The sequence below is a fragment of the Brachycentrus maculatus genome, unplaced genomic scaffold (assembly GCF_059751285.1).
Source record: "Brachycentrus maculatus isolate JH-2025_06_01 unplaced genomic scaffold, ASM5975128v1 h1tg000408l, whole genome shotgun sequence".
NCBI lineage: Eukaryota > Metazoa > Arthropoda > Insecta > Trichoptera > Brachycentridae > Brachycentrus > Brachycentrus maculatus.
This window is the reverse complement of record NW_028281157.1, coordinates 220,275-245,664: the sequence shown is the minus strand read 5'-3', so window position 1 is coordinate 245,664 and position 25,390 is coordinate 220,275. Positions and strand designations below refer to the sequence as shown.

At 33.4% G+C, this 25,390-nt stretch overlaps 1 protein-coding gene across 2 annotated transcripts in view; it reads left to right on the top strand.

Moving 5' to 3' along the window:
- The window catches only part of LOC148302796 (E3 ubiquitin-protein ligase ZNRF1), a 170,348-nt gene extending 149,527 nt beyond the window's left edge, over positions 1–20,821 (top strand). For both annotated transcript variants that reach the window (XM_088271000.1, XM_088270999.1), the window contains exons 2-4: positions 15,208–15,303; positions 17,876–17,981; positions 19,387–20,821. In XM_088271000.1, coding sequence (XP_088127126.1) covers positions 15,208–15,303; positions 17,876–17,981; positions 19,387–19,444 — 260 coding nt within the window. In that variant the 3' untranslated portion in view covers positions 19,445–20,821. The remainder of the gene's footprint in view (positions 1–15,207; positions 15,304–17,875; positions 17,982–19,386) is intronic.
- Positions 20,822–25,390: the final 4,569 nt, after the last annotated feature.

The window sequence follows — 25,390 nt, the reverse complement described above, 5'->3', positions numbered from 1 at the left end:
GCGGGCTATTTATAGTGCAACTACTTAAACTAATGCAACTTATAAGTATGTTAACTACTAATTACATAAGTTATCAAAGACCCACAAAGCAAGTAATCGATTATTTTTTCTTCAACGAAATAATTGCATGTGCAAAAAACACTGCTTCGTGACTACCGGTTTCGAAATAATTATGTCTTTTAAAGTGGTATTGCGCAATGTGAACCATAAATTATAAGGAAAGTGTTATATTACTATACCACAAAGTTAACAATGCTTTTAATATACGAAAAAACAAAATATATTTATTGTGTATCACAAAATCAACGCTAACACCGTTAATCAAAATGTAAAAAGTTTTCAAAATTACCCAGGTCGACTGTGTATGTTGTATGTTATTATAATTATCTTTATTCTGTTATTTTATCGTGCCTAAAATAGTGACGTTGCGTCACTTGGCGCTGTGATTTGAACATAAGATAACATTGTTATTCATATGTTTTGTATCGTTACTAAATCGATATTGTCTTTCAGTTTAAAAGTGTATAGTCATAATTGAGGTCCAACATTTTGAGTGTGTCCAGATACTCGTTCACAAATTGAAGTAACTCGAAAACATGTTTGCAAAATTTTAAAGTGAACTTCGGAATATGTTTTTCAACGTATTTATTATTTTCGCATAGAAAAATATTATGACATTACATTTTAATTAATCATATTAGGTTAGATTTGGTTTGTACGTGTTACTTGCTATATTTTAAGGGTTAGGGATATCGTAATGTCACTTGCGTCACTTGCAACAAATAACTCCGATAAGCATTTATTTTCATCATTCATTCCGATTATGTTTGTATTGCAAATCATTCGATATATATTTTTTTGTAAATATAACAGTTTCTATTGTTACAGTTTGACATTTCAACATAGATGACGAAGAATATGGAAGTCTGGGTATTTACAGGGCCTACGACCTGTTATAGGCTGGTTAAGTGATCACTTTACACACGTGCAACTTTCACCATTCTACCCTTGATTGACAACCACACTATTAAATGTTTCGGAACTCCTAGAGATATATTGATCAATCTCATCACACAGTACATATGTACTTCCGTACTGTGTAATGACATTAATTGATGATTATCTATGTTGAGATGTCAAACGTAGAAATAACTCCCAAATGGAGAAAATCCATATTTGTGAACCAGTATTTGGACTCACTAAAAAAAATGTATTTATCAGAGATTTTGAGTCTGTAGGTATATATTCGTACAATATATATAAACATATTTCAATAATATTTTAATCACAATATCCAATTAATCGTTACACGGTGGAATCCAATTGACAGGCGCTCAAACATAATGGCTTTGCGATGCCATCCCACAAGATTGCTGTTAATTTTTATTCGTTTTTTTTTTTACCTTTTAAATTCCGAAACTCAATTTGCATGCGTGGCGTCGCGGCGCTCTGGCGGCAGACGTCCCACACTGGCGCCGCCGTCAAATTTAGGTCTTTCAGACTACAGCCTGATTATTTCCTGTATCAGACACGTCCGTCGCTACCCTCCAACCGCAAGGGGTTGTCTCTTGGGGTCATATTCATCCCCAACGAGCCAACCACCCTACCGATTCAAAGCTCAGCGCTACCTTCGATGATTGTAAATATTTTTTTATTCATTGTAATAAATAACATTTCACTATCATATATTTCATTCAAAAGTCTTATCCGCCCCTCAATAGTGCATAATGCACTGCATTATATAAACGCAGCGTTATCTTGATCGTTACACATGTAGGAAAGGTGATTAGCTCTCCGCTTCAGGTACCAGTCCAGGGTAAAATTGAATGAAACAAAAATATAGCGATGGTGGAAACATTTTTATTTATGTATATGCAATGTTGGCTGCAAATGATGTTTCCAGTCAACGCTATAAATTAATGCCTTTGCTTTCGATACAGCTCTTTTCAAGTATATCACCAGTTTCCATAATTATTTGTCTATTGGGTAAAAATAATCAAAATATAAGTGTTTAAACTTGCTGGAAAAATAGAGAAGATCTAGCGTATCGCGGTCGTAAACACGGAAAGTAATGTCTGAGGTTCATAAAAAATTAATGCTCAGCGTAATTTAATAGTATCAATCATGCTGTGCAATAATCAATATTTAAATACATATTCCTTCAAATCTTGACACTTTTAAATAGAATAGATGATTATACCCTGAAAAACTCGTATGCCGTATATTTTCAACATCATGTATTATAAATCAGAAGCTAATTTTAAATGATTTAATTCTTTAGAAACTTCGTTTCGCCTTACAAAAAAGTTTGTACCAAAAAAATCATAAAATGTATGTTTTACATATTTTTTAATATTTCATTACTGGCTATATTGACTTGTTACCGGTATATCTCCGAATGTACGTATTTATAGATACATCTCATGTTATAAATAATGTGGAATTACAAGAACGTAAATAATAGCACAAATACTTATTTGTATTACATCTTTTGACAAACTTTTTTCAGCTTATCTCTTTTTTGCCTCTTTTTTTAACACTTTGTATTTGTCGGAACCTGTTTTTCACAAAAAAAAACTCTCTTTGTCTGAACCAAATAATATTTTTACGTTTTTATAAATGCAATTCTAATATCTTGAAACAGAGCAGTCTACACCACACTAAGGCGTGCTGATTTATTATTCACATTTACCGTATTACGGTACACTGTACTCCCCATATTACTAAATACCCACTAAGTGATATTTGAACGCTAATCTGATGAATGTAAATCTTACAGCCTTTTGCAAATATTTTACCACTTAATGCTTTTAATGTAATAACTCGGTCTTGTTAGAAAAAGCCTTTTAGGATTTACAAATGTTTATTTTAAATTATGGCCCTAATAAATTTCGTATTTTATTTATGTATATATATATGTAAAAATATATATATATATATATATATATATATATATATATATATATATATATATATATATATATATATATATATATATATATATATATATATATATATATATCGTCGAATTGTAAACATTTTTTGAAATAAATATCACATATTTTAAATAAAATCTTTGAACACAAATATTGAATAATGCATATTTGAAGCACCAACTTTGTTATTTTCCATTTTATAATTAAAATGTAGCTTCGTTTTAAAATAACTATAAATATTTTATTATAACTTAATTGTTACGTCTACCGGTTTCGAAACTAACCGCTTCTTTATCAAGACTAATTAATAATAATTAATGATTAACAGTCTTGATAAAGAAATGGTCAGCTTCGAAACCGGTAGACATTATAATTAATTTATAGTAAAATATTTATAGTGATTTTCAAACAAAGTTACATTTTAATTACTGAATTATGCACCTGAGAGATTGCTGTTAAGATTTTTCATTGATATCTTAAACCAGCTGATGACAGGTTGTAAGTCCTGTTATATCTTCTCAAAAAAGATCATCTCTGTTGTATATGTAATTTAATGTTTTTATTTCTTGTTTTTGTGATTTAAAAACAAATAAATAAATGTCAATCGGTAAAGTTAGTGATTTACGCATAAATTGTTATCCACCTTGCTTCATTGGTACATAGGGAGAAAAATTACTTTCGAGATGAAATTCCAGTTTTCTAAAATACCACTTTGTTTATGTATGTTGTAATAAATTATTTCGCGAGCATTCTGCGAGTTGGAAATATTAAATCCAGTTTTGTCCATTAATCTATGTCGTGCCAGGAAATCTTGTATTATCCGGGAACGTTAGGTGGGAATAGTCCTTCCCGAAATGGAAGGTGAAAAGTCGCCCCTTAAATCCTCTACTTATCTTTCCGTTGAAAGACTAATTTTACAAGTTAATGAACGTATGTTCTTCCGTTCTCGCGTCCGCTTGAACAACTTCACGTGCCTCGAATCCCATTTACATAAGATCAACAAACATGGTACTGTGGAACGAAGTAACTTTATTATTGTTATTTCTGTTGATGGTAAATAAAATACAGTACACGAAAGCTCTGAAGTTGTTATTATACAATTAAGGGTTAATTGGGAAGATTGTGTGTATTAACGAGCTATCGCCCTTGTAAAGTAGCGGAATGATATAATCACGTAAACGGTACGTCACGTAATTTACGAATACGTAACGTGATAATGTAACGTATATGTATATATATATATATATGTATATTTTTATATATATATATATATATATATATATATATATATATATATATATATATATATATATATATATATATAAATTGATTTTTTCCTAAAACAGCACTTTTTATGGACAACGTAAGTTTTTCTTGTTGAAATAAATATATGGTTTTGAAAAGAAAAGAGTTATTGAATGGTAAGGAGTTAACAAAAAAATGATAATTTTTTTTTATATGTACCTTTTTTAAATCGTGGCAGAAACATGACTGGGCTCTAGCGCTGCCGAATGAATACTGACAGCGAGTTCCCCTTTAATTCAGGGCTTTATTCGAATCGAAATCGGTGTACGACAAACGTTCGCTAATCAATTGAATTTGAACGACTTTTTTTTATGAAAGTTAATTACGTGTGAAGGTTCGGGAGTCAAATCTCCATGGTGTGGTATCTATAACTTACATTCGATTGCTTTAATGAAACCAATTTCGATAGCAAATATTGATATATCCCTTATGTTATCGTGATAGCAATTTAGACCAGCTTTATCAATATTTAGCGTGTCTCTCTTCTGAATATTTAACGTAGGTCTTTAGCAATTTTGTTTACTAATTTGATACCAGTCCCTTCCAAATAATTGCCACTATTATTTTTGCTTTACTCATCTATCGAAATCGCATTTTTACTATTCGTAAAAAAGTCATTTGTAAGGACTGATAACGAAGATAACTATTCAAAATAATAATATAATCTGTTTCAGCGCGATAATCATTTATAAGCGTAAGACAAAAATGTTACTAGTTTATAACTGCATGAGATACGATGCAATTTATCCTTCTAGAAGTGTATACGTACTAAGTATCAAAGGTTGTCAATCATGGGTAGAATTGGTGAATGTTACCCGTGTGTCAAGTGATCACTAAACCTAGTCTATGATGGGTCGTAAGCTCTGTAAATACCCAGACTTCCGTATTCTTCTTCATCTAGGTTGACGCGTCAAAAAATAATGTAAAAATTACTCCTAATTGGAGATAATCCAGATTTGTGAACAAGTATTTGGAATATTATTTTTTTCACATCTCATCAAAGATGAAGAAGAATATGGAAGTCTGGGCATTTACGGGGCTGACGACCGTCGTAGGCTGGTTTAAGTGATCACTTTACACACGTGTAACATTCACCAATTCTCCCCATTATTGACAACCACACTACTCAAATTCATGGAAGTTCTATATATATGAACCAATTTTGAAACCTTGTTCTTGAATCATCTGTGATGAGATGTCAAAAAATAATGTGAAAAATAACTCCTATAATTGGAGGTAATCCAGATTTGTGAGTATTTGGACACACTCTAAATGTTGTAGGTAAATATTTTTTAAAGTGTTTTCTTTGGAAAAATGCATTTGGATAAGATATGATCGCTGTAGTCATACGAACAATACGTGCATTATCGAGTTACGTACACGATCGAATTACATACGACATAGACTAGCGAAATTATCGCGGCAGTGTTGTAAGTGACTAGTGGCACGTTCGATATTTCGGAATGGGCCGCGCGGGTCGGCCGAGCGGCGGTCCAGCCGGGCCGGCGAGCTGATCTGCGCGGACGGCATCGGACGGCATCGGACGGCGTCGGACGGCAGCGGACGGCAGCGGACGGCAACCGACGGCAGTGGCTATGGGCATTATCATAGGAACGTGCGTGCCGGACAGCGAGCCGGAGCCGGCCGCCTACAGCACGCGCGCGCTGCAGAACCACCTGCTGCAGCGCGGGCCCAGGCGACTCGTCTATGGTAAACTTACAATTTCAAACCTGGATTACACAAGCTAGGACACAAAATGCCGAACCCTCGTCTAGTGGAACGGAACGTCTGCTGATGACAGTCAACAGTCCGCCTTCTCCTGAGTAGTTTTACGTGGTTTGCTCCCAACAATGAGCAAATGCTGAGATTTTCCTGATTGGCCCACACTAGATTATCCCTCATATCCCCTTATTTATTAATTTTTAATTAAAAAAATTACTAAGAAAATACCACTTCTTAAAATCCACTGTGACACGTTTTTCGTTGCATTCCGCATCATTTTCAAACACCGTATGCAGTATTTTCAAACAACGCAGAATGATGCGGAATGCATCGAAGCACGTGTCACAGTAGATTTTAAGAAATTGTGGTATTTACTATTATTAAAAATGTATAGGTTTTACCACAAAGTGACTGCCGAATCAATTAATAAAATCATATTTATTCATTTAGAGAAAATAAAAATCCACTTAAAGATCTATAAACCTTGTACATAATAAGCAAGGTAAATAATAAATCCAATTCCCATCTTAATATAAAAAAACCTGGATCACATTTGTGCCAATTACTTACTCACTTCAGCCTTTTTCTTGCATCCAGTATTAAACAAAGGCCACCCTCTTGGACTTCTCTGTTGTCTGTTCTCGCAGTTCTCTGTTGGACGCGACTCTCTTCCAGTGCAGGCCCGCCACTTTCCTATTGTCATCGGACCATCTTGTCTGGGACCTACCCCCGCTTCTAGGCCTCCAGTCAAGCACCTATATCGTCCATCTATCTTCAGACATTCGTGCCATATGACCTGCTCAGTTCCACTTTAGTTCCGCGATTCTTTGAGCCACATCTATTTTACCATGGTCTTTTCCCTTATCCAAACATTTGCGAAAATAATTCAAATAAATTTTTATAGAATATAATAACAGACTCCAGTTTTTCTGTGAGTCTCTTTTATTGTTGAACAATGAGAATCAAGATGAGTGTATAATATACATTTTTTTACATTATGTGAGTGGTTATATTAGTATATAGCCACTCACATGGATTTTTGTCTCGAAATCGGAGACAAAATCGCAGTAAGTTGTCATATCGCTCACTCCTTTCAAGAACGTCATAAATAAAAAAACTTGATTTTTCAGGAGAACGTTTTTAAAGTTTAAAAATATAACACAATGTATTAAAAATTAATATTAAGCCACTTATTAAACTTTTTACTGTGCAACATATCTTTTTAGGTAAAACCTGAACGTTTTTTCTCCATTTGAAAAATATTTAGTATATTTCAAAAAATAATTAAACATATTTTTTCTTCAAAATGCAAAAACAACACTTTCTGCCCTGTAGCGGGTAAATATTAAGTTAAAAATATGCCTCTTTTGCTGGGATATAGTACATTTTCTGGGCATTCCGAAAACACGCACAACTGAAAATTTACGATTTTTGATTTATGACGTTCTTGAAAGGAGTGAGCGATATGTAAATAAATGAAAAAAAAGTCAAAATATCTAACCACAGAGTAAATGCGATGAATATTCTATAAGTTTTAAAACATAAATGTATACGAATATGCTATAGTTAGTTTAGGACATATTTAATATTAATTATAATCGGTTCAAATGGGTTAATATTATCCAATTCTGTGGTCAACTTCTTGGAAAAAAGTGGGTCAAAAAAGCCACCCTTTTTTTCACTTTTGCGTTTTTTTTATCATATTTTGAAATATAATAAATCAGTTTAAAACATAAATAAACAATTTTAAGAAAAAAAAAAAATCAATGTAAGAATGGATATATCTAGACTGGTGGGGGAATGACCCGAGCTGGATTCGGGCAAATCACTGTGTCAGCAAAATACCTACCCGAATTGTATTCGGGCAAATTACACAAGGGGGTCAATATTTAATCCATTCGAATCCATTCATACCCTTACATTATCTGCCACCATATGTATATCTTATGTATTATATATTCATAGTACAACAAATTTCTCGAATAGCTAGATTAGTGATGTGATTGCATTCGAAACATGTATTAATATTGTTCAACCCGTATATGAATTTACCGCTTTTTGAAGTACCACAATTTTCCTATTCTACATAATAATAAAATATAATAAAATATCTTCTGTATAATAATAAAATATTATATATTATCATGATGCTATGTTGTTCGTTCCTTCATGGATACTACAATCGTTCTGAGACTAACTACCAAACAGCACGAAGTAAAATAATAAACCCATCGTGTAGCACAAAATATGCAAGCTGAGGTTGGCGAAATTTACGAAATTACAAGTCTACGTGTACCGTATTATGGAGGTGAAATCTTTGATACATCGACAGAGGAAAAAACTAATCATAGCCCTACCACGCTAGGCTATAGTACCTACATATTATATATTATTCCCGGTTTGAAGTAGTATGTAGTCGGGGGTGAAGGCCAGTTGTTTCCAAACTTTTTTGATCGCGTACTCTTGAGAAAAATAAATAAACGCGTACCCCTGATTAGCAGAAATGTAGCCTTGAATGGAATAAATACATTTTTCATTGATTGATTCGGCAGTCGGCTTGTTTAATATACGAGAGTATATCCATTTTTGATTCCTCCCAGCAATGAGCAAATGCTTAGAAGTTCCTTATTGGTCCCACACTAGATTATCCCTCCTGTTCCCAACACAGATTTAAATCAAATATCTTTATTTAGTTAGAAGAAACTAAAAACTTTGTACTAAACTTTGTAATAAATGTAAATCCATTAAAAAAAATAAAAAAATAAAATTGATTAAGTTTTTTGTAAAACTTTAATTAAAAATGTAATAAATAAATTTTTACTTTAGTAATCAGCCACTACTGAGCTTCTAAGTCAGTCGTCTACTTTCAGCCAACACAATTCAACGGAGACGAGTTTCTAATAGGGCGTTTTAGTGTGAACTTATATTTCATCATTTAGCCAAAATCGTGCTTATATTCGTCGGTGAGTTTTACTGTCTGCCTTTTATCGTAATAACAATAATAAATATTCCAGCTTGACTAAGTGATGTGTGTAATACCATATATGTTATACAACTTTTTTTATGTAATGAAATTAAAATTACAATCATTAACAAATTAAAAAAAAACACGTGCCTTGAAACCGTATGTTAATAAAACTTCCTAACAATAAAAAATGGTTGTATGCACTTGTTTATACGGGTGCAGGTTGCAACGCCAAGTGTCCCAGCCATTGCTGCTATTTTTCTTTTCCTCTCATCTTCATCTATAATGCCCTTTTTTCTAAGCTCATTCACGTAAAGTACGTCATCTGTATATATTCTACTCTAGATCCAAAAATCTGTAGCTCACCCTACATTCATAAAATCAAAAATCTAAATAATACTGCGTCGGTCCAGTGAAGTGCCCTACGCACCTTTTTGGTGCGATTATGCGGCAGAATAAGACCATGTAGGAGATAAAATGTCATGAACTTGAAATCAGAAACCGAGGATTCAATTTACATCTCTGCTACAACTTGATCCTATTTCCAACACAATACGTTCAGGACTTGGAAATAATATGATATTTACCTGATTCTGTAAAAACGCTAACATTTTTGGAAATAAAAAAAATCATTGGAAATCATAGAACTGTTTAAGTAAACTTTTAAAAATCGGCTTACATAGTTGCAATGTGGTATGAAAATAGTACTGTAAGATTGCATTGAATTATTTTTTGCTCATACTACCACATGGGAGGCCATGCAATTTGGCAACTGACTGTACCGAGCTGAATTTTTCCACAGTCCCTGAATGAATACATTGACCCAATAGCGCACTCGTAAAACCCATAACTTAAAAGTTGAACCTTTTGCTCTCTCTGTAACTAGAAAACTTACCATTTGAATATTTTTTTTACTAAAAATGTTTTATTAAAATTCTCAAGTGTCTTTGAATTTTCAGGCAGCATTTTCCCCTTAATATCAGGGATATAATGTTTTTTAAACGTCTGAAAGTAGATTGATGAAATTGAAAAACAAAAATATTTTTATGTGCTTTTAATAATAAAATTTAATTTAGTCGACTCTAAAAATCAGTGTTTGATTTATACATTTAATAAATAAATTTTAAAATGTTTCATTAAATACAAATTACTTGTCTAATATTTATTTTCAAAAAGTACAAACGTTTTAAGTATATTGTGTTTATATTTTATGATTGTTCGTATTTTATTGTACCATCTTATTTTTATCCGTTTATTTTTTTTCACTTACATATTTTAAAACTATTACTACAGACGCCGTGGCGTAGTTGAGTAGACTCGATTGCAAAACTGGCGTCGTGGGTTCGATTCCCGCCAATAGCAAAACAAATTGGAGAAAGATTTATTTTCTATTGGTCGATGTTTTTGTGATTATATTTTTCACATTTACCTTCCTCATTCTTACTATCCTACCATATAACATCCTCTGAGAATAAAGGATTTGCGGGTATTTCCTTCAAAAAACAAACTACCTTTGTTTATTTATATTTTTACAAAATAACGTCAATATTTGGTATGTTCTTTTTGGAAAATTAAAATTGGATCGTTGTTTACTCCTGAATATTGCGTAACTTTTTAAGTATGTTTTTTTGCTTAAAAATGTGTTTCAATAATATTTAAATAAAAAAACCTTAAACTTTCATTTAATTTAATTAATATTTCATTGTTTTGGAATATCAAGCAATTATCTCACGTAATTTTCTGGTTCGAAAATATTTATTTTACTCTTATCCACTACGCCATCATAATTGTATACTCGTACCTTCGATTAAAATTCAAATTACTTTTTTCGTACTTAGGTAATGCATGTTTTCAGTATTGAAAACATTTTTCCTACAAAATTATTTATTGAAGAACGGTAATTGCTTTACAGAGACCTGGGTACACATTTTTATAACGATTTTGCGGTCAGGAAATTATATTTCCGAAGTATGGCTTACATTTAAAAAAAAGTATTTTATACGTTCAATTTATTTTAACCTCGCGTTTGCACATCCTCTTTCCCAATAAATTATTACTTAAATTTCACATCCTGCTAGATTCACATCGCAGAAAAAACTGATTGAATTATTTTTTTACATCCGAGCCTTATAGATGCTATCCGTTGCACGTTGTCGCACGCTAAATACCTACTATCTATCATTAGAATCCTAACTGTCCATAAAACCTCATTTATTGTTTTTCTTCTACCTCCTCTAAACTCCCTTCTTCCTTTGCCTTCCTTATTATCATCGATTTGTAATTTTCATTAATAATTAATATAAACTAGTTCCTCCATTGATACAGCAGTAAAATGTAATTTATGATTTTTTCTTTCTCATTTATACTTTATGTTCTAGCACTATTATCTAACCTCTAATTGCGAACAGCTATATAAGGTATAAAACGTTTTGACCAATATCACAAGTCTGTTTTTAGTTGGTTGGAAAGTATTGCTTCTTAGCAATAAGTTCGTCAATGCACATATTTTTTCCGTACATCAAGTCAAAATAAATACGACTAAATGCTATACATTTTAATTTCACATTTTCTATAAATTTCGTAACTTATTTCATTAAAAAGCTTTGCAAGACAAGTTTTGTCAGGAAGTCCGTATGCTTCTGTATCAATCTGGGAATACGGTGGAACAGTTTTAAAAAAAAAAACTTCTGTGGATGTAGGGATTTAGTGAATTTTCCCTGAGATTTCCGAGAAGCGTCCGAGTGTTTACGATTTACGACTGTCAAATAAGGTATTTTTCAAAGGAAATGGTTTAGTAATAGTACCAACAAAATTACATTTACTTAGGAATAAAAAAAATCAACAGCCTCGCTTTAGAAATTAAAAATATAAAAGACACAAACACTCTAAAAAAGAAACTTAACGAACACTACAAACATATACAGACTATACAATAGAAAACTAAACATGATAACTACCTCGTATCGCATAAATATGTTCCCCTGGAATATATAAACTCGTATATTTTTTTAATGTGTAACTTGATACTATAAACAACAACAAAAATGAAGGAAGAGTCCCTCTCCAAGCACAAAAGAGCTCAGTCTCATTTTTGGAGAGGCTCAACGCAACTAAAAATTATAAGATTGTATTAAGTAAAAATGTATAGAAATTGTATTAAATTGTTTAAAAATGTAATTATTTATATTTTATTAATGAAAAAAAAACATGTGTGGATGTGGGTTTTAGTAAATTTTCTGAGAGATTCCCGAGAAGCGTCCGAGTGTTTGCGGTTCGAGCAAGTTTACGACTATCGAATGACGTCTTTTCCAAAGGAAACGGTTTAGTAATGGTAACACTGGCTACCAGCCGCGGCCGCTTGCCGCTCGGCTGGCCGCGTGATGCAAGCGCGACCTCTCTCCTCCTCGGCGGGCAGGTACCGCGGTGATTTAACGTTCCCATCCGGATACGTTTTCATTTTTTCGCCCCCTCTCGGCCGCACGTTAATCCGCTTCGCGCGCTTTTCCTTCGCGAACAAAATGTAAATGAGGGCCTAACGTTTTTTTTAAATCATATTTTAATTTCTCCATTCGCGGCGCGGGTCCCGCTGATTTACGAGACACCATGTTTAATTAAGATTTTATTATATTTTTTGACATCTCATCAAAGATGAAGAAGAATATGGAAGTCTGGGCATTTACGGGGCTGACGACCGTCATAGGCTAGTTTAAGTGATCACTTTACACGCGTGTAACATTCACCAATTCTACCCATTATTGACAACCACACCACTCAAATTCTTGGAATTTCTATATATGTGAACCAATTTTGAAACATTGTTCTTGAATCACTAGAACTTCACTAGAGACATCTATTGGTGAGATGAAAAGAAGCTTTTTATTGAGCAGAATTAATTTTATTAGTATGTGAGGTCCGAATCCTGGATTATAATCACACACATGAGAAACGCCAGAAAATATCATTTTCATTTTTATTATTTAAGCTTATACTTTGACCAGATAATTTTATCACAACATTTATAGTGTGTCCAAATACTTGTTCTCAAGTATTTGGACACACTCAAAATGTTGTGAAGATTTTATTATTAATAACATTACTCGAATGCGACTCGGACAGTCGCACCCCGTCGGTTGTGCGTCGTTCCGAATCGCGAGACATTAATCTCCTCGGTTTTGTGATTTGTGACACATCCTCGGCTCTGGGGCTGCGCGCTACGCACCAGAATATGAGCCCCGAAGGATTTAACTGCCGTACTTATCGGAAACTTTTCATCCCCCGAGATAGGAATAATTTTCCTAACACTAAATTTACGAAGCGAATTTTGTGAAATAGTGGCATATCTTATTCCCCGAGGCGTATTTTTAGCTCGCCTTATAAGGGCGCTTGTGCACTGCACGGAATTTTACTGTCCGGCAGTCCGGTCAACAAGATTGGCTTGTGCTTTTGCGGTATGCTTGATCGGTGCGTGATCGCGGTGCGCGTAAATTCGATCACGCAAAACTGTCGTAACTAAAAAAAAAACGTACTGCCGGACGGTAAAATTTCATGTAGTGCACAAGCGCTGTAACTGTGTGCGTATCAGGGGTAATCGAATAATTATATTTAGATATAATTATTCGATTGTAGTAATCAGCGAGTATTTTTTTGTCATTAATTGATTCGGCAGTCATTTTGTGGTAAAATCTATCCATTTTAAATTGATGTTTTACGTAGTAAATACCACTATTTCTAAAAATCTAATGTGACACGTGTTACGATGCATTCCGCATCATTCCGCATACGGTGTTTGTAAATCGAAACACGTGTCACAGTAGATTTTAAGAAATAAAGGTATCTACTAAGTAAAACATTAATTAAAAAAGATTTTTTTACATATAGCTTTAAATATTGGTGATTTTTTTTTAACCATTCGTTTATTACAATCATTTCACGTGCCTATCATTTATAAGTGCCTACCTACAGAACAGTATCATAAATATTTTAGAAATACCTACCATGAAAATTGTCGCTGCATATAAATCATCTCAAAAAACAAAATGAAAATAAATTGTCATCACATTAACCTCATTATTTCCCAAAACAAATAGCGAACTGTTGTATTTCATTTCATAAAAAGTGTCCACTTCGACCTTTTCATTCACGTTCACGTCTCGAATGTGTGTTGGCACTCGCAAACAATAAAATAAATAATACATCACAAAGTATAAATGTCACGCATCGGAGATCGGAGCCGACTGACATAAAAGTGTGCCGTCTTATTCCGTATTATGTCTGTATTCGGATGATATACGCCAGTCAACTTTAATACATGGGGATTTATTATTCTAGAAACTCCATTCCGTTTTCCAACTATTATATCGTGTCCGTTTCCAGCCCTCTGGGGTCTTCTCTTTTTCCTCCGTTTGTCCTCTTGTATTTATTTATACAATAAATATAAACGATCTTGTATTCATAATATTTTATTACTTTTGCTGGTATAAATTTCCTTTCTTGTCTTGTCTTATTTTATATTCGAAGTACCTAGAGGAGCATACTACAAACTATTTGTTCATACGTAGTCCGCAACCGGTGTTCAAACTTGTGTAAATCAATCAAATTATGAATATATATATATATATATATATATATATATATATATATATATATATATATATATATATATATATATATATATATATATATATATATATATACATATATATATTTATATTTATATATATATTTTTTTCTCAAAAAATACGCACTAGTACATTAAAAGCATTAAAATAAAACATAAAACACAATAAATACTACAAATTTACAGTAAATAAAACATTTCAAAAATATGGATTATATTATAGTAAGTGATAGTTTCATATGTTGTAGATTAAAATTTGCAAAAAGATTAAAAGAAGAAGAAGAAAAACTTCCCTTTTTTTTAAATACAACATTTTCCTTTTTTTACATTTGTAAAAAAATGCTGCCAGTAAAAAAAACATTTTTATTATTTGTTGGACCTTGCATTTTTTGTGATAGAATGTGTCTTGAGTTCCTACTCTCAAGGTTGAAATGTCTAAAAGCCACCACTGTTTCTACTGAGTAATGTCTACTAACTTTATTGTTCTCATTATTTTAAACGGTCAATAAATGTTAGGTTGGGCACATTTAAAATACCAATAAAATCTCATATTCCCTTCCCATTTAGCACATGAAATGACTCGCATGGTTGGCTGCAAGAAAAAGATGTTTCTTTTTTTTTAAATTATGTTGGTACTAATTTTTTATTTTTTTTATTTGCAGGAATAAAATGTCCAGTATGCAGCAAGTTCGTCCTTCCCGACGACATAGAATGCCATCTCGTGATGTGCCTAACAAAACCTAGACTTTCATATAATGGTAAGTTATAATTTATTCAATTTACATCTCTCTTCATATACTTACTATATATATTTTTACCTTCCACAGCAATTTCTTGTATCGACACTTCCAACAGTAATGTTGGAATCTGCGGAAAACATTTCAATCAGTTAAATATGTAAATAATGAACTACCGTAGAATGGGGCTACTTGAACTTTGATGTGTTACTTGAGCCCAGTACAAAAAAGATTTAAATCTGTATTTGGTCGACAATAATGAACGTATAAGTGTCACCTGTCAGGGAAACAATGAATCATGTCGTTTCGTTCCTTATTGTAGACCAAATACAGATCTAAATATTTTTTTTGTACTGGGCTCAAGTAACACATCAAAGTTCAATAAGCCTCGTTCTACTGTATATATTTTATGTCATTCAGCATCATTATATTTAACAGTGATATCAATTTTGTTATTTAAGAAAAATGAAGGAAAATTTGTATGAAATAAAAAAATTGAACCTCATTATTTTCGAAAAGAAAATTACTTTCAAACAGTTTTAAAATTGTATTTTAATTTCATATCAACAAAATAATATCTATATTTCTAATTTTCATGGAATAAAACTCAAGATTGAACCCTAAAATATAAGCAGCAATTTCGGATGCTATAAATCCATTGTTCTTATTAATTACATTATATTTAATATGTAATTTTAAATATTTTATCAAGTTAAACAGGTGAAAACCTACAAAATGGGTTAAATATTTTTTTATATTATTTTAATCAGTCAATATAACCATATAAGTGGATACTTATCCACCTGCACCTTGGTGGTTTTGACAAGCACCTTGTCTTCTTCGGGGATGGATATAATAATATATTTCGTTGTAATAAAAGTACCAAAAATGAAAGTGATTAATAACACCGTTTCTGTTTTATTTATTTATATAGTGTGCCACAAAATGTCGACAAAAAAAATATAAAAATAATAATTCATCCATTTTTTTTTACCCAATCGCAAAAAAAAAACTATCTTACCTTCATATTACTTTTCTCACATATATATAGTAGATGCTGAAAACGCCACCTTGAACTAGAAAATTACCTTGTCATAATGAAAATCGATTTTCTTTGATGCATTTTCATGTCAGAAAATCGATTTTAACAAACTGCCTTTCATATTACTTTTTAAAATAATATATTATAAATTTATTATATTTCATAAATTCATTAAGCCTACTTTGATTCAAAGTCATTGTATGATTATCTGATACTAAGTAATACTTTTTCGTTGCCTTGCGGGAGTAGCCACTTTGCTTGATTGAAATTTTTAATAAATATAAATTCATTTAGAAATAACAATAGGAGCTGGGAAACTTTTATTTGCATACAATAAAAAACATGTTCGCAATTTGATAAGAAGATTTTATATTATACTCTAAATCTGGTAGTTTTAGACCATTATGTATTGATAATAAATAAGTTACTTATCTCCTTCTTTTCATATAATTTACTATCAATATACAAATGCATTATTCGGATACGGTGATTCAGAAACGTTAGCTTAAATAAATTTTACGTATGTTTGTAAATGGAAAATAAATCAAGCAAGTTATTTTTCAGTAAGTCTTATTTTATTTATATTTGAAAATTATGTAATGGAGATATTTTATAACTGTTTTTTTTTTTTGCTGTTGCACTAAATGACTTTTTTTTATTAATAACCTGTGGTGAACTTAAACGTATCTGAGTAGTGAGATATGTTTAAATTTTAATTTCTTTACACAATTACTTACGTCCATACTCTCCGAACAAGGATAAAAAAAACCTATACAATAAATTACAGTGAAACCTCTATCCATCATTCCTCAAATAATCGTTTTCCCGGATGTGTCGTTTATTTCTTCTACCCTGAATTCATTTCAAACAAAAATACATCATATCGATCGTTTTTATCCGCCATTTTACCACATTCATCGTTTGAATTACGTTGCGTACGCATCATCAAATGGAAAAAATATCATTTGGAAAGCCGAAAATGTACTATTGACTTACGGAAATAAAACAGTAAAAAAAACAAATGTCGTTGACAGATTATTTATAATGCAATAAACTTTAATGTTATCTTGGTTCTGTTCAGCTTTGTCTTTTTTTAATAAATGCATTTATTTGCATCCAAAACTTGTATTCCTCTTAGAATTATTATGCAGATTGGGAGGATGGTATCTTTACTGGATTGTATCTCCTTTTGTATTGACTTCTTAATTAATTATTTCCCGGCATTATTATTTTATTTTATTTGATCCCTTTAAAAACGGTAGATAGAGGTTTCACTGTATTATACTTTTTTATTTGTTTAATATGATCCTGAACTGGTACCTGAAGCGGAAGGCTGATCACCTTGCCTTTGTGTATTTAATGATCCAGATAACACTGTTTTTATACGATGCAGTGCCCTATGCACCATTAGGTGCGGATAAGGGTTAGAAGGAAGGAAGGATACTTTTTTAACCAAAAAGCAATGTGTTTCACCCTTGATAATATTATCTATTTCACCCTTGGTTGTATTTGTATTGGATATATTTCAACAGTATGATTTTAATATTTCAGAGGACATCTTGAGCGACTCTAAAGGCGAGTGTGTGATATGTTTGGAGGAGCTTTGTGCTGGAGACACTATCGCTCGCTTGCCGTGCCTCTGCATTTATCACAAAGGGTAAATATCACTTCAAATTATTTTCAAGCAAAATTTTATCATGACAGAATTTAGTGTTTTTATTAAACATATGAAATAAAATTTCATTAACACATTTCGGACGGGTGTTTTTTCACACTAGACAGGATTTGATAATTGTGCACACATATTTGACCTTAACAAAGATATTGGTACATAATGTTCAAATAAAAACATTAAATTATTCCTGTCTTTGAAATTACGCCGGCGCAGAAGGTACACTACCCGTCCTTAAGCATCAATCGACTGAACGGGTAGAAATACCTTTCCCGTTCTTTGTGTATTAACATTAAAATTTAAAAAATATTAACTTTACTGCCCTCCTTTAAAATTTCATTGTTGTTGATTATTTTTTTGCTTTATCACCAACAGTATATAATCTTTTTTTTTTAATATCATTCAAGCCCCTTTCTAAAACAGAAAGTTTATTGTTTTAATTGCTGTTTATTAGTCATTTCTAGCAGCCAAGTTTGCCATAAGGAATATTTCAAAGAACTGTTTTATATTTTACATTTTCTGGTAATAAAGTTCCTTACAAACGCTCCTTTATTTAATTTTATTCCTCGAACAGTATTTTAAATATTGTTTTTTTTTGTGAAAACTGTATTCAAGATAAATCATCCATTGGACATTCATTTTGTTATTGCGGACACTCACTACATGATAAGATGACAAAGTTATTGATAAAATTATTGAGTCTAATTTAATGGAGAATCTATGTACTCTTCTTGATCTCAATACCTAAGTTAACCAAATATACTATCTAAAATTTAATTAATAATAATTCAGAATCATTATTTTTTTATCACCATAATTTTACACAACTATGGTCGTAAACCTCAACTATGGTCGTATAGCCCAAAAACCCACACGCACAAAAAAACACAGAAAAAAAAAACCATATCTGAAATATGAGTGATATTGTGCGGCATTAAGCTACTAAATGAAAGAGTACAGATGTAATGATCCTGTTGCTGGATTAAACTTTGTTTGCCTTAACACCTAACTTTTATTAGTCTAGTTTTTTTTTGTCTAGTTCCCCCTGCCAAAATTTCTCAGATGGGTTAAGAAAATTACCAAAATGTCCCCTTATAGAGATGGGAAAGTATAAAAAAAAATTATCCATTCCATCCTCCTTCCTTCTCCTAGGGTGTCTAGTACCTCTTAGAAGATCTCTCCAGTGCTTATTTGAAGGACGGAACAACTCCTCTTGGAAATCTATTATATGTTTTAACAAACAAGAAAATAATATCAATTTGTGATCTTTTTTCACGTTATTTCAACATCAAAAATCATTTGAAAAGTTTTATTTTTGTTAAGTTTTGGGCCTGATGTGAATGTTAGATAAGTAAGAGTTAATGCTTAATCAATGTGTTTCTGGTTGCAGGTGCATAGACCAATGGTTCGAGGTGAACCGATCGTGTCCAGAGCACCCGGGGGACTAGGAGGAGAGAGGTGTGGTGTAGTGATGTGACACAAGGACTGCAATATAATACTATGTAACATACATACTAGTGGTAGGAGTGGAGAGCTGGCCTCCGCTGCTGGCCGTCGGGCGAGTGAAGCCTTCTCCATCTTCTGCGCTCCCGATCAGCCGATCAGCCGATCCACAGGGACTTGTTGCGCTTTCACTTGTTCCCAACGTGCCAATGTTTGCCATTTAATATTAGTAATACTTTTTTATTTGGACTGAAGACTGTCGGCCCGTTTTGGTCCTAAATGTAAATATTTATCGCCGGTTCTGTGGATACAAAATAACATTGTTTTACCATCGATGAAATATGCATCTCTTTTTATGTGAATTTCTAACTATTTTAATTTTAGTGAATCGTTAACCATGTTTTATCTTTAGTCATGTATTGTAAGAACTTTGCCCGAATTTTGATGTCCACAAGCTTACAATTTGGTTATCATAGTCATAATTGTAAAACATGTCTGGCGGGAGATGGATAACCCTTGTGGAATGATTTGGCGCAATTTTATTGTTGTAATTTTTTGGGCTAGACAAAATATTTTTGATACTTTCATATCAGAATATAAAGAAAAATCAGTATCCGGCTATTGCGCACTAAATTTAACTTCACCACACCATAGTCTTATATATAACCACATTTTCCTTTACTCCTATCGTGAATAACTATTACTATATATGACATTTACGAAATTTAATTTGACTCATTGTATATGGATTGATTTATTTACTTGTTGCTTGTTAAATAAATATTACTAGTTGGAAAAGTGAATATAATTGTGAATTTGTTATTATTCGCTGGAAGCTTTGTTTACCCAAAATGCCATTTATTCAGTTATTGCAGCTGACGCATCTTTATTTAAAATTGTTCGTGTTTTGTCGGTCAAAGACCAGTATATTATATGTATAACTATATAAGTTTTTTTACCAAATATGATATGTATGTATTAATATTGACATCCGATAATGATAATAATGACCAACATCTCGCAGTTGTAAAATCAAGATAGCTATTTTTGTTCCATGTTTCTCTTTAAATATGTTTTGTTCAGCTACCCCGAGAAGTTTTATGTTGATAAAATAGATCTGTGATTTTGTATTGGGCGGCTGGATTGTAAAATTATAAAGGTGCTAGAGAAGGCACGGAGCAAGAGTACTTTACCTTAATTTCTCATCAGAGCTTTCTGATCACCAGTGTGGTTTTGTAAATGGGAAATTATTACAATTTATCTATAGGGACAACTATTATCCATTTTACTTTATATTTTATTGTGTAACAATGGATCATGCATTATGTAAATATGTAACTATCGTAAAATTTCTCTGATAAATAAAGAAATGATGTTTTTAACTTGTGATTTTTTTATTTACTCTAATTTTATTCAAACCTTGATAATGTAAAAATTAAATATTTTTAAACAAGATAAAGGGCAAAATAAAATTATGAAATAAATATTCTTCTACTTCCAACACTTATTTGCACCTAATGGTGCATAGGGCACCACATAATATTGATGCAAAGTTATCTTGATTGTTACTTGCATGAAGGCAAGGTGATTACTCCTGCGCTTCAGGGACCAGCCCAGGGTAATATTAAATAAATATTAGAGTGTAATATTTCTTGTTAGAAATATATATATATTTTTAACTTAATGTTTTACTTAGTAAAAACCACTATTGTGTTTCAAACACCGAAAATGGTGCGGAATGTATCGAAATATGTGTCACAGTAGATTTTAAGAAATAGTGGTATTTACTAAGTAAAACATTAATTAAAAATGGATAGATTTTACCACAAAGTGACTGCCAAATCAATTAATGCAATTAGAAATATTAATGGTAAGTAATCAATGAGGAGGAAGCAAGTCAGTGGGGTATTTGTGATCTCCAGATCTACAATACCAAGGCAGTCGCAACAATTTTCAGTGAACATTACTGTATGCTACCTTCATTATATTCTATGATGACTGGATAGTGATGCTTCTATCCTGCAGATAATTCTTAAAATATGATAGCTAATATTAAGATGAAATTCCTTCACAATGCTGACTTATTGTGTAGTCTGAATAAGTTACCTGTGATGCTGCAGCAAACAAATTCCTTCAACTCGACTACAGTACAAATACATCTGTGAACTAGTGGCGTGCATTCATTATAGGCGCAAAAGCAGTGCCTCCCCTACCTTAGTCGCACATACACATATTAACATGTCCTCTGTCTTATTCACGCGCTCTCCAATGCCGTGCTCGCCAGGCCGGCTATACAAAATTAGCGCGTAAATGCGCTCATATTTATGCTTGTTCTTCCTATGTTAAGCACTATTTTTATGGAAAATGTGGAACAAATATATTTAACAACACACAGTGTTCATATTGTTATATATCCTTTAAATATATATAAGAAAAAATATAATTCAGTTAGGTTTTACTTTTCTCAAAATGTTAAACAGCCTTACTAATATCTCCTGGCACTTAAAGGGTTAACAATCTAGAAAAAATACAGTGGAACCTCTTGTAAAGAGTAAAAAAAAAGTGAAAAAGTTACTCCCTTAACGAGCGACATTTCGCATAACAAGTTACAGAGAAAGGGTGATTCCCCTTTTCACAACATTCACTTGTGAACCGGGACTTCCGTGGCTTGGGAAGGAGTTACCAAGAAGACCCTCACTTGTGCTTGGAAAAAACTTTGGCCAGAGAGTGTTGTTGAATGTGATTTTGAAACAGTATCTATGGAGTCTACAGTCAACGAGATTGTGGCATTGGTTAATATCATGTGACTCAAGGTGGATAACAAATGTCTTTAGACAGTTTTCTAGTTAAAAAAAAATTGGTTGTCACAAATTCATATTTTTATTTACGTTTTTTTTTTTAATCTAAATTTTATTCCAAGTTGTTACACTTCTTAACAATTTATAATATTTTTATTTTTTTATTTTAAATTCTTTTGCATTATATAAACATGACATAAATTCAAATACAAAAAAATATGAATAAAATATAAATACAAAAAAAGATCTCACCAAGGCATGGCCTGTGTGTGGGTACACAATATAATTTCTTCTTCTTATCTTCTTATTCCATGTTCGCTCCCTAGGTGGAGCATATGGCCAACACGAGACGTCTCCAAGTCACTCTGTCACGCGCCATTTCCTTGGCTTCCTCCCAGGTCAGTCCGGCGTCTCGAAGTTCCGCTGAGTATAGTCGGTGAATGGTCGTCAGCGGCCTTCCAGGGCGCCGGAATCCTCGGGGTTGGAAGAAGAGACATGAGGGGTTGATGCCCTCAGGTGGCATTCTAAGGACATGTCCCAACCATGTCCACCTTCTCCTCTTCAGGACTTCCAGTATGAGGGGCTGTTGAGTTCTTCTCCTCACATCGTCATTCCTGAATCCACTTTATACCCAGTATTCCACTTTATACCCAGTATTCGCCTCAGGCACCTATTTTCAAAACTTGCTAGTTTCTTGCTTTGAGCTTTGGTGAGGTGCCACGACTTACATCCATACAGCAACACTGTTAGGATGCAGGCGTTAAAGAGACGACACTTGGTTTTTGTCGAGTAAAGCAGTAAGTCCCAGACATTGCGCATTCCTGCCATTCCGAGCCGTACATTCAGTTCCTTCTGGATACTACCATCCTCCACCATGAGTGTTCCAAGGTATCTGTAGGTGTCAACTCGAACGAGCGCTCGTCCCTTACAGGTATGTTGATCTCGGTCCGGACAGGCTGAGTTGCACATGACATTGGTCTTTTTGGCATTCACTCTTAGGCCTAACCGAGCGGAGTTCATTTGGAGGGAATCAATTATATCTTGCAGGGTTCCGATCGATGTTTCTATTAGAACTGCATCGTCCGCATATTTTAAATTGCATAATTTCTGAGCAGGACTCACTGCAATTCCTTGATTCGGTGGGATTGACATTCGTAGGATGAAGTCAAACATGATGATGAAGAGAAATGGGGCTAGTACACAGCCTTGCTTCACCCCAGTAGAGACCTCAAATGGTTCACTGCACACATCATCTATTCTAACGCAGCATTCGCTGTTAGTGTGAAGCGCCCTGATAATGGCCACAATTTTGACAGGAACTCCATATGCTTCTATGTTATTCCAAAGAGAAGACCTATGCGGGCTGTCGAAAGCTTTTTCATAGTCTACAAAACAGCAGGCAAGGGCGCAGTTCCATTTGTTACTTTCCTGTAACAGGCATCGGAAGTTATGTATATGGTCAGCGCACGCCCTGCCCTGCCTGCTTGGTTCTCTCTGAGGACTCGCATTATTGATTTTTGGATTATTGTCAGTATTATTTGTGCCAAATTTTTTCCAGGAACGCTTAAAAGAGTAATGCCACGGTAGTTATCACAGAACAGCGGATCACCCTTTTTGTGGAGGGCTATAACTTCCCCGTTTACCCAATCCTTCGAGCACCTTTCCTCTTCCCACACCTTTGAAAGTAGGTGATACAGGGGGTCGAGGAGAGCGTCCATGCCACTCTTGACGTATTCCGGGTGTATTTCGTCGACACCAGGCGCCTTTTCGTTTCTCAGCTTTTTAATAGCTGATACAATTTCGGTATGCGTTGGAGTGCTTTGCGAAATATCGTGTGCTCGCGGAATGTTCAGTTGGGCAGATACAGAGGGCACACCGAGGGGGTCTAAGGGGGGTGGACGATGAAGTGATCTCTCCATATGCTTTTCACGCAATCGGGCTCAGACTCGATTTGGCTACTCGAGCCCCGTACTGGGCCTGCGGTCGGGGGCCGCTTACCACAGATTTGGTGCGTAAACTTAAAAAGCTTAGAGGTATCACCTCTACGGGCTGCTTGTTCGGCTGCTGCTATTTGTGTGTCCAGGGAACGATGTTTATCACGCCTTGCGGATCTTTTGACAGCCAGGTGGTTCCACTTATATTGCGCTCGGAGACTTTCGAGCTTACCCAGGTCAGTTTCCGCATCTTTTAGGAGCTTTATGTTGGCCCTTTCTTCTATTAATCTCCACATTTCTTCCAACATCCATTTGGGTCGATTTGACGGCTTCATTCCGAGAACCCTTTGAGCTGACGTAACTATGGCTGTTTTGATATTATTGAGTCATTATCATTGGAATGTTGCTGCTCGTGTCCCTCTCTGACGGCGATATCATAGTTAAGCCAGGACATTGTCTCCTTGAACTTATCAATGTTGACCTGACTCCTCTTCTTTGGCTTGGCAGTGCGATTTAATTTCAGCCTTATTTTGCCTGTGAGTAGTTCATGATCACTATAGATATCGACGCCTCTGTATGTGCGGACGTCTAGGAGTTCTCTACGAAGGGCTGCAGTGTAAAGAAAATGGTCAATCTGCGTTTTTTACAATATAATTTAGGTCATAGTAAAGGACACTGGCAAGAATACAATAGGTATTATAAGTAGAACTAGAATAATGGTGTTAATATAAAATACAAAAAATACTTGACTATCAGAAAACAATTTTTTTTTAAATTAAATTAAAAACATAAAGAAGATGAAAAAGTAAAAAGTTAGCAAGCATGTAACACATGAGTGATACGTCTACAAGAAAAAGGAGCTTAAATCTATCTCTTCAATAAATAATCCAAGTATGTAATTTCATTTGAATAAACATTAATATAAATAAGTAAAAAATTTGGGTATTTTTTCGGCAAGGAATGCATTATCTTATTTTACATTGATTTCTATGGGAAAAAATGTTTCGCTAAAGGAATAAGATGCTGGAACAAATTTTGCTAGATAAAAGAGGTTCCACTGTATACTGAATTATTTTAAAGAACTACCACACCAACTAACTCGCACTATCAATCCTGTACCCTCTCTGCCACACTACAAGGCGACGTGTTCAAAGCAAAAACAAAATCTTTCTTATGAACTTTACACACGCTTTAATGTTGACATTATTCTATTCGAAAT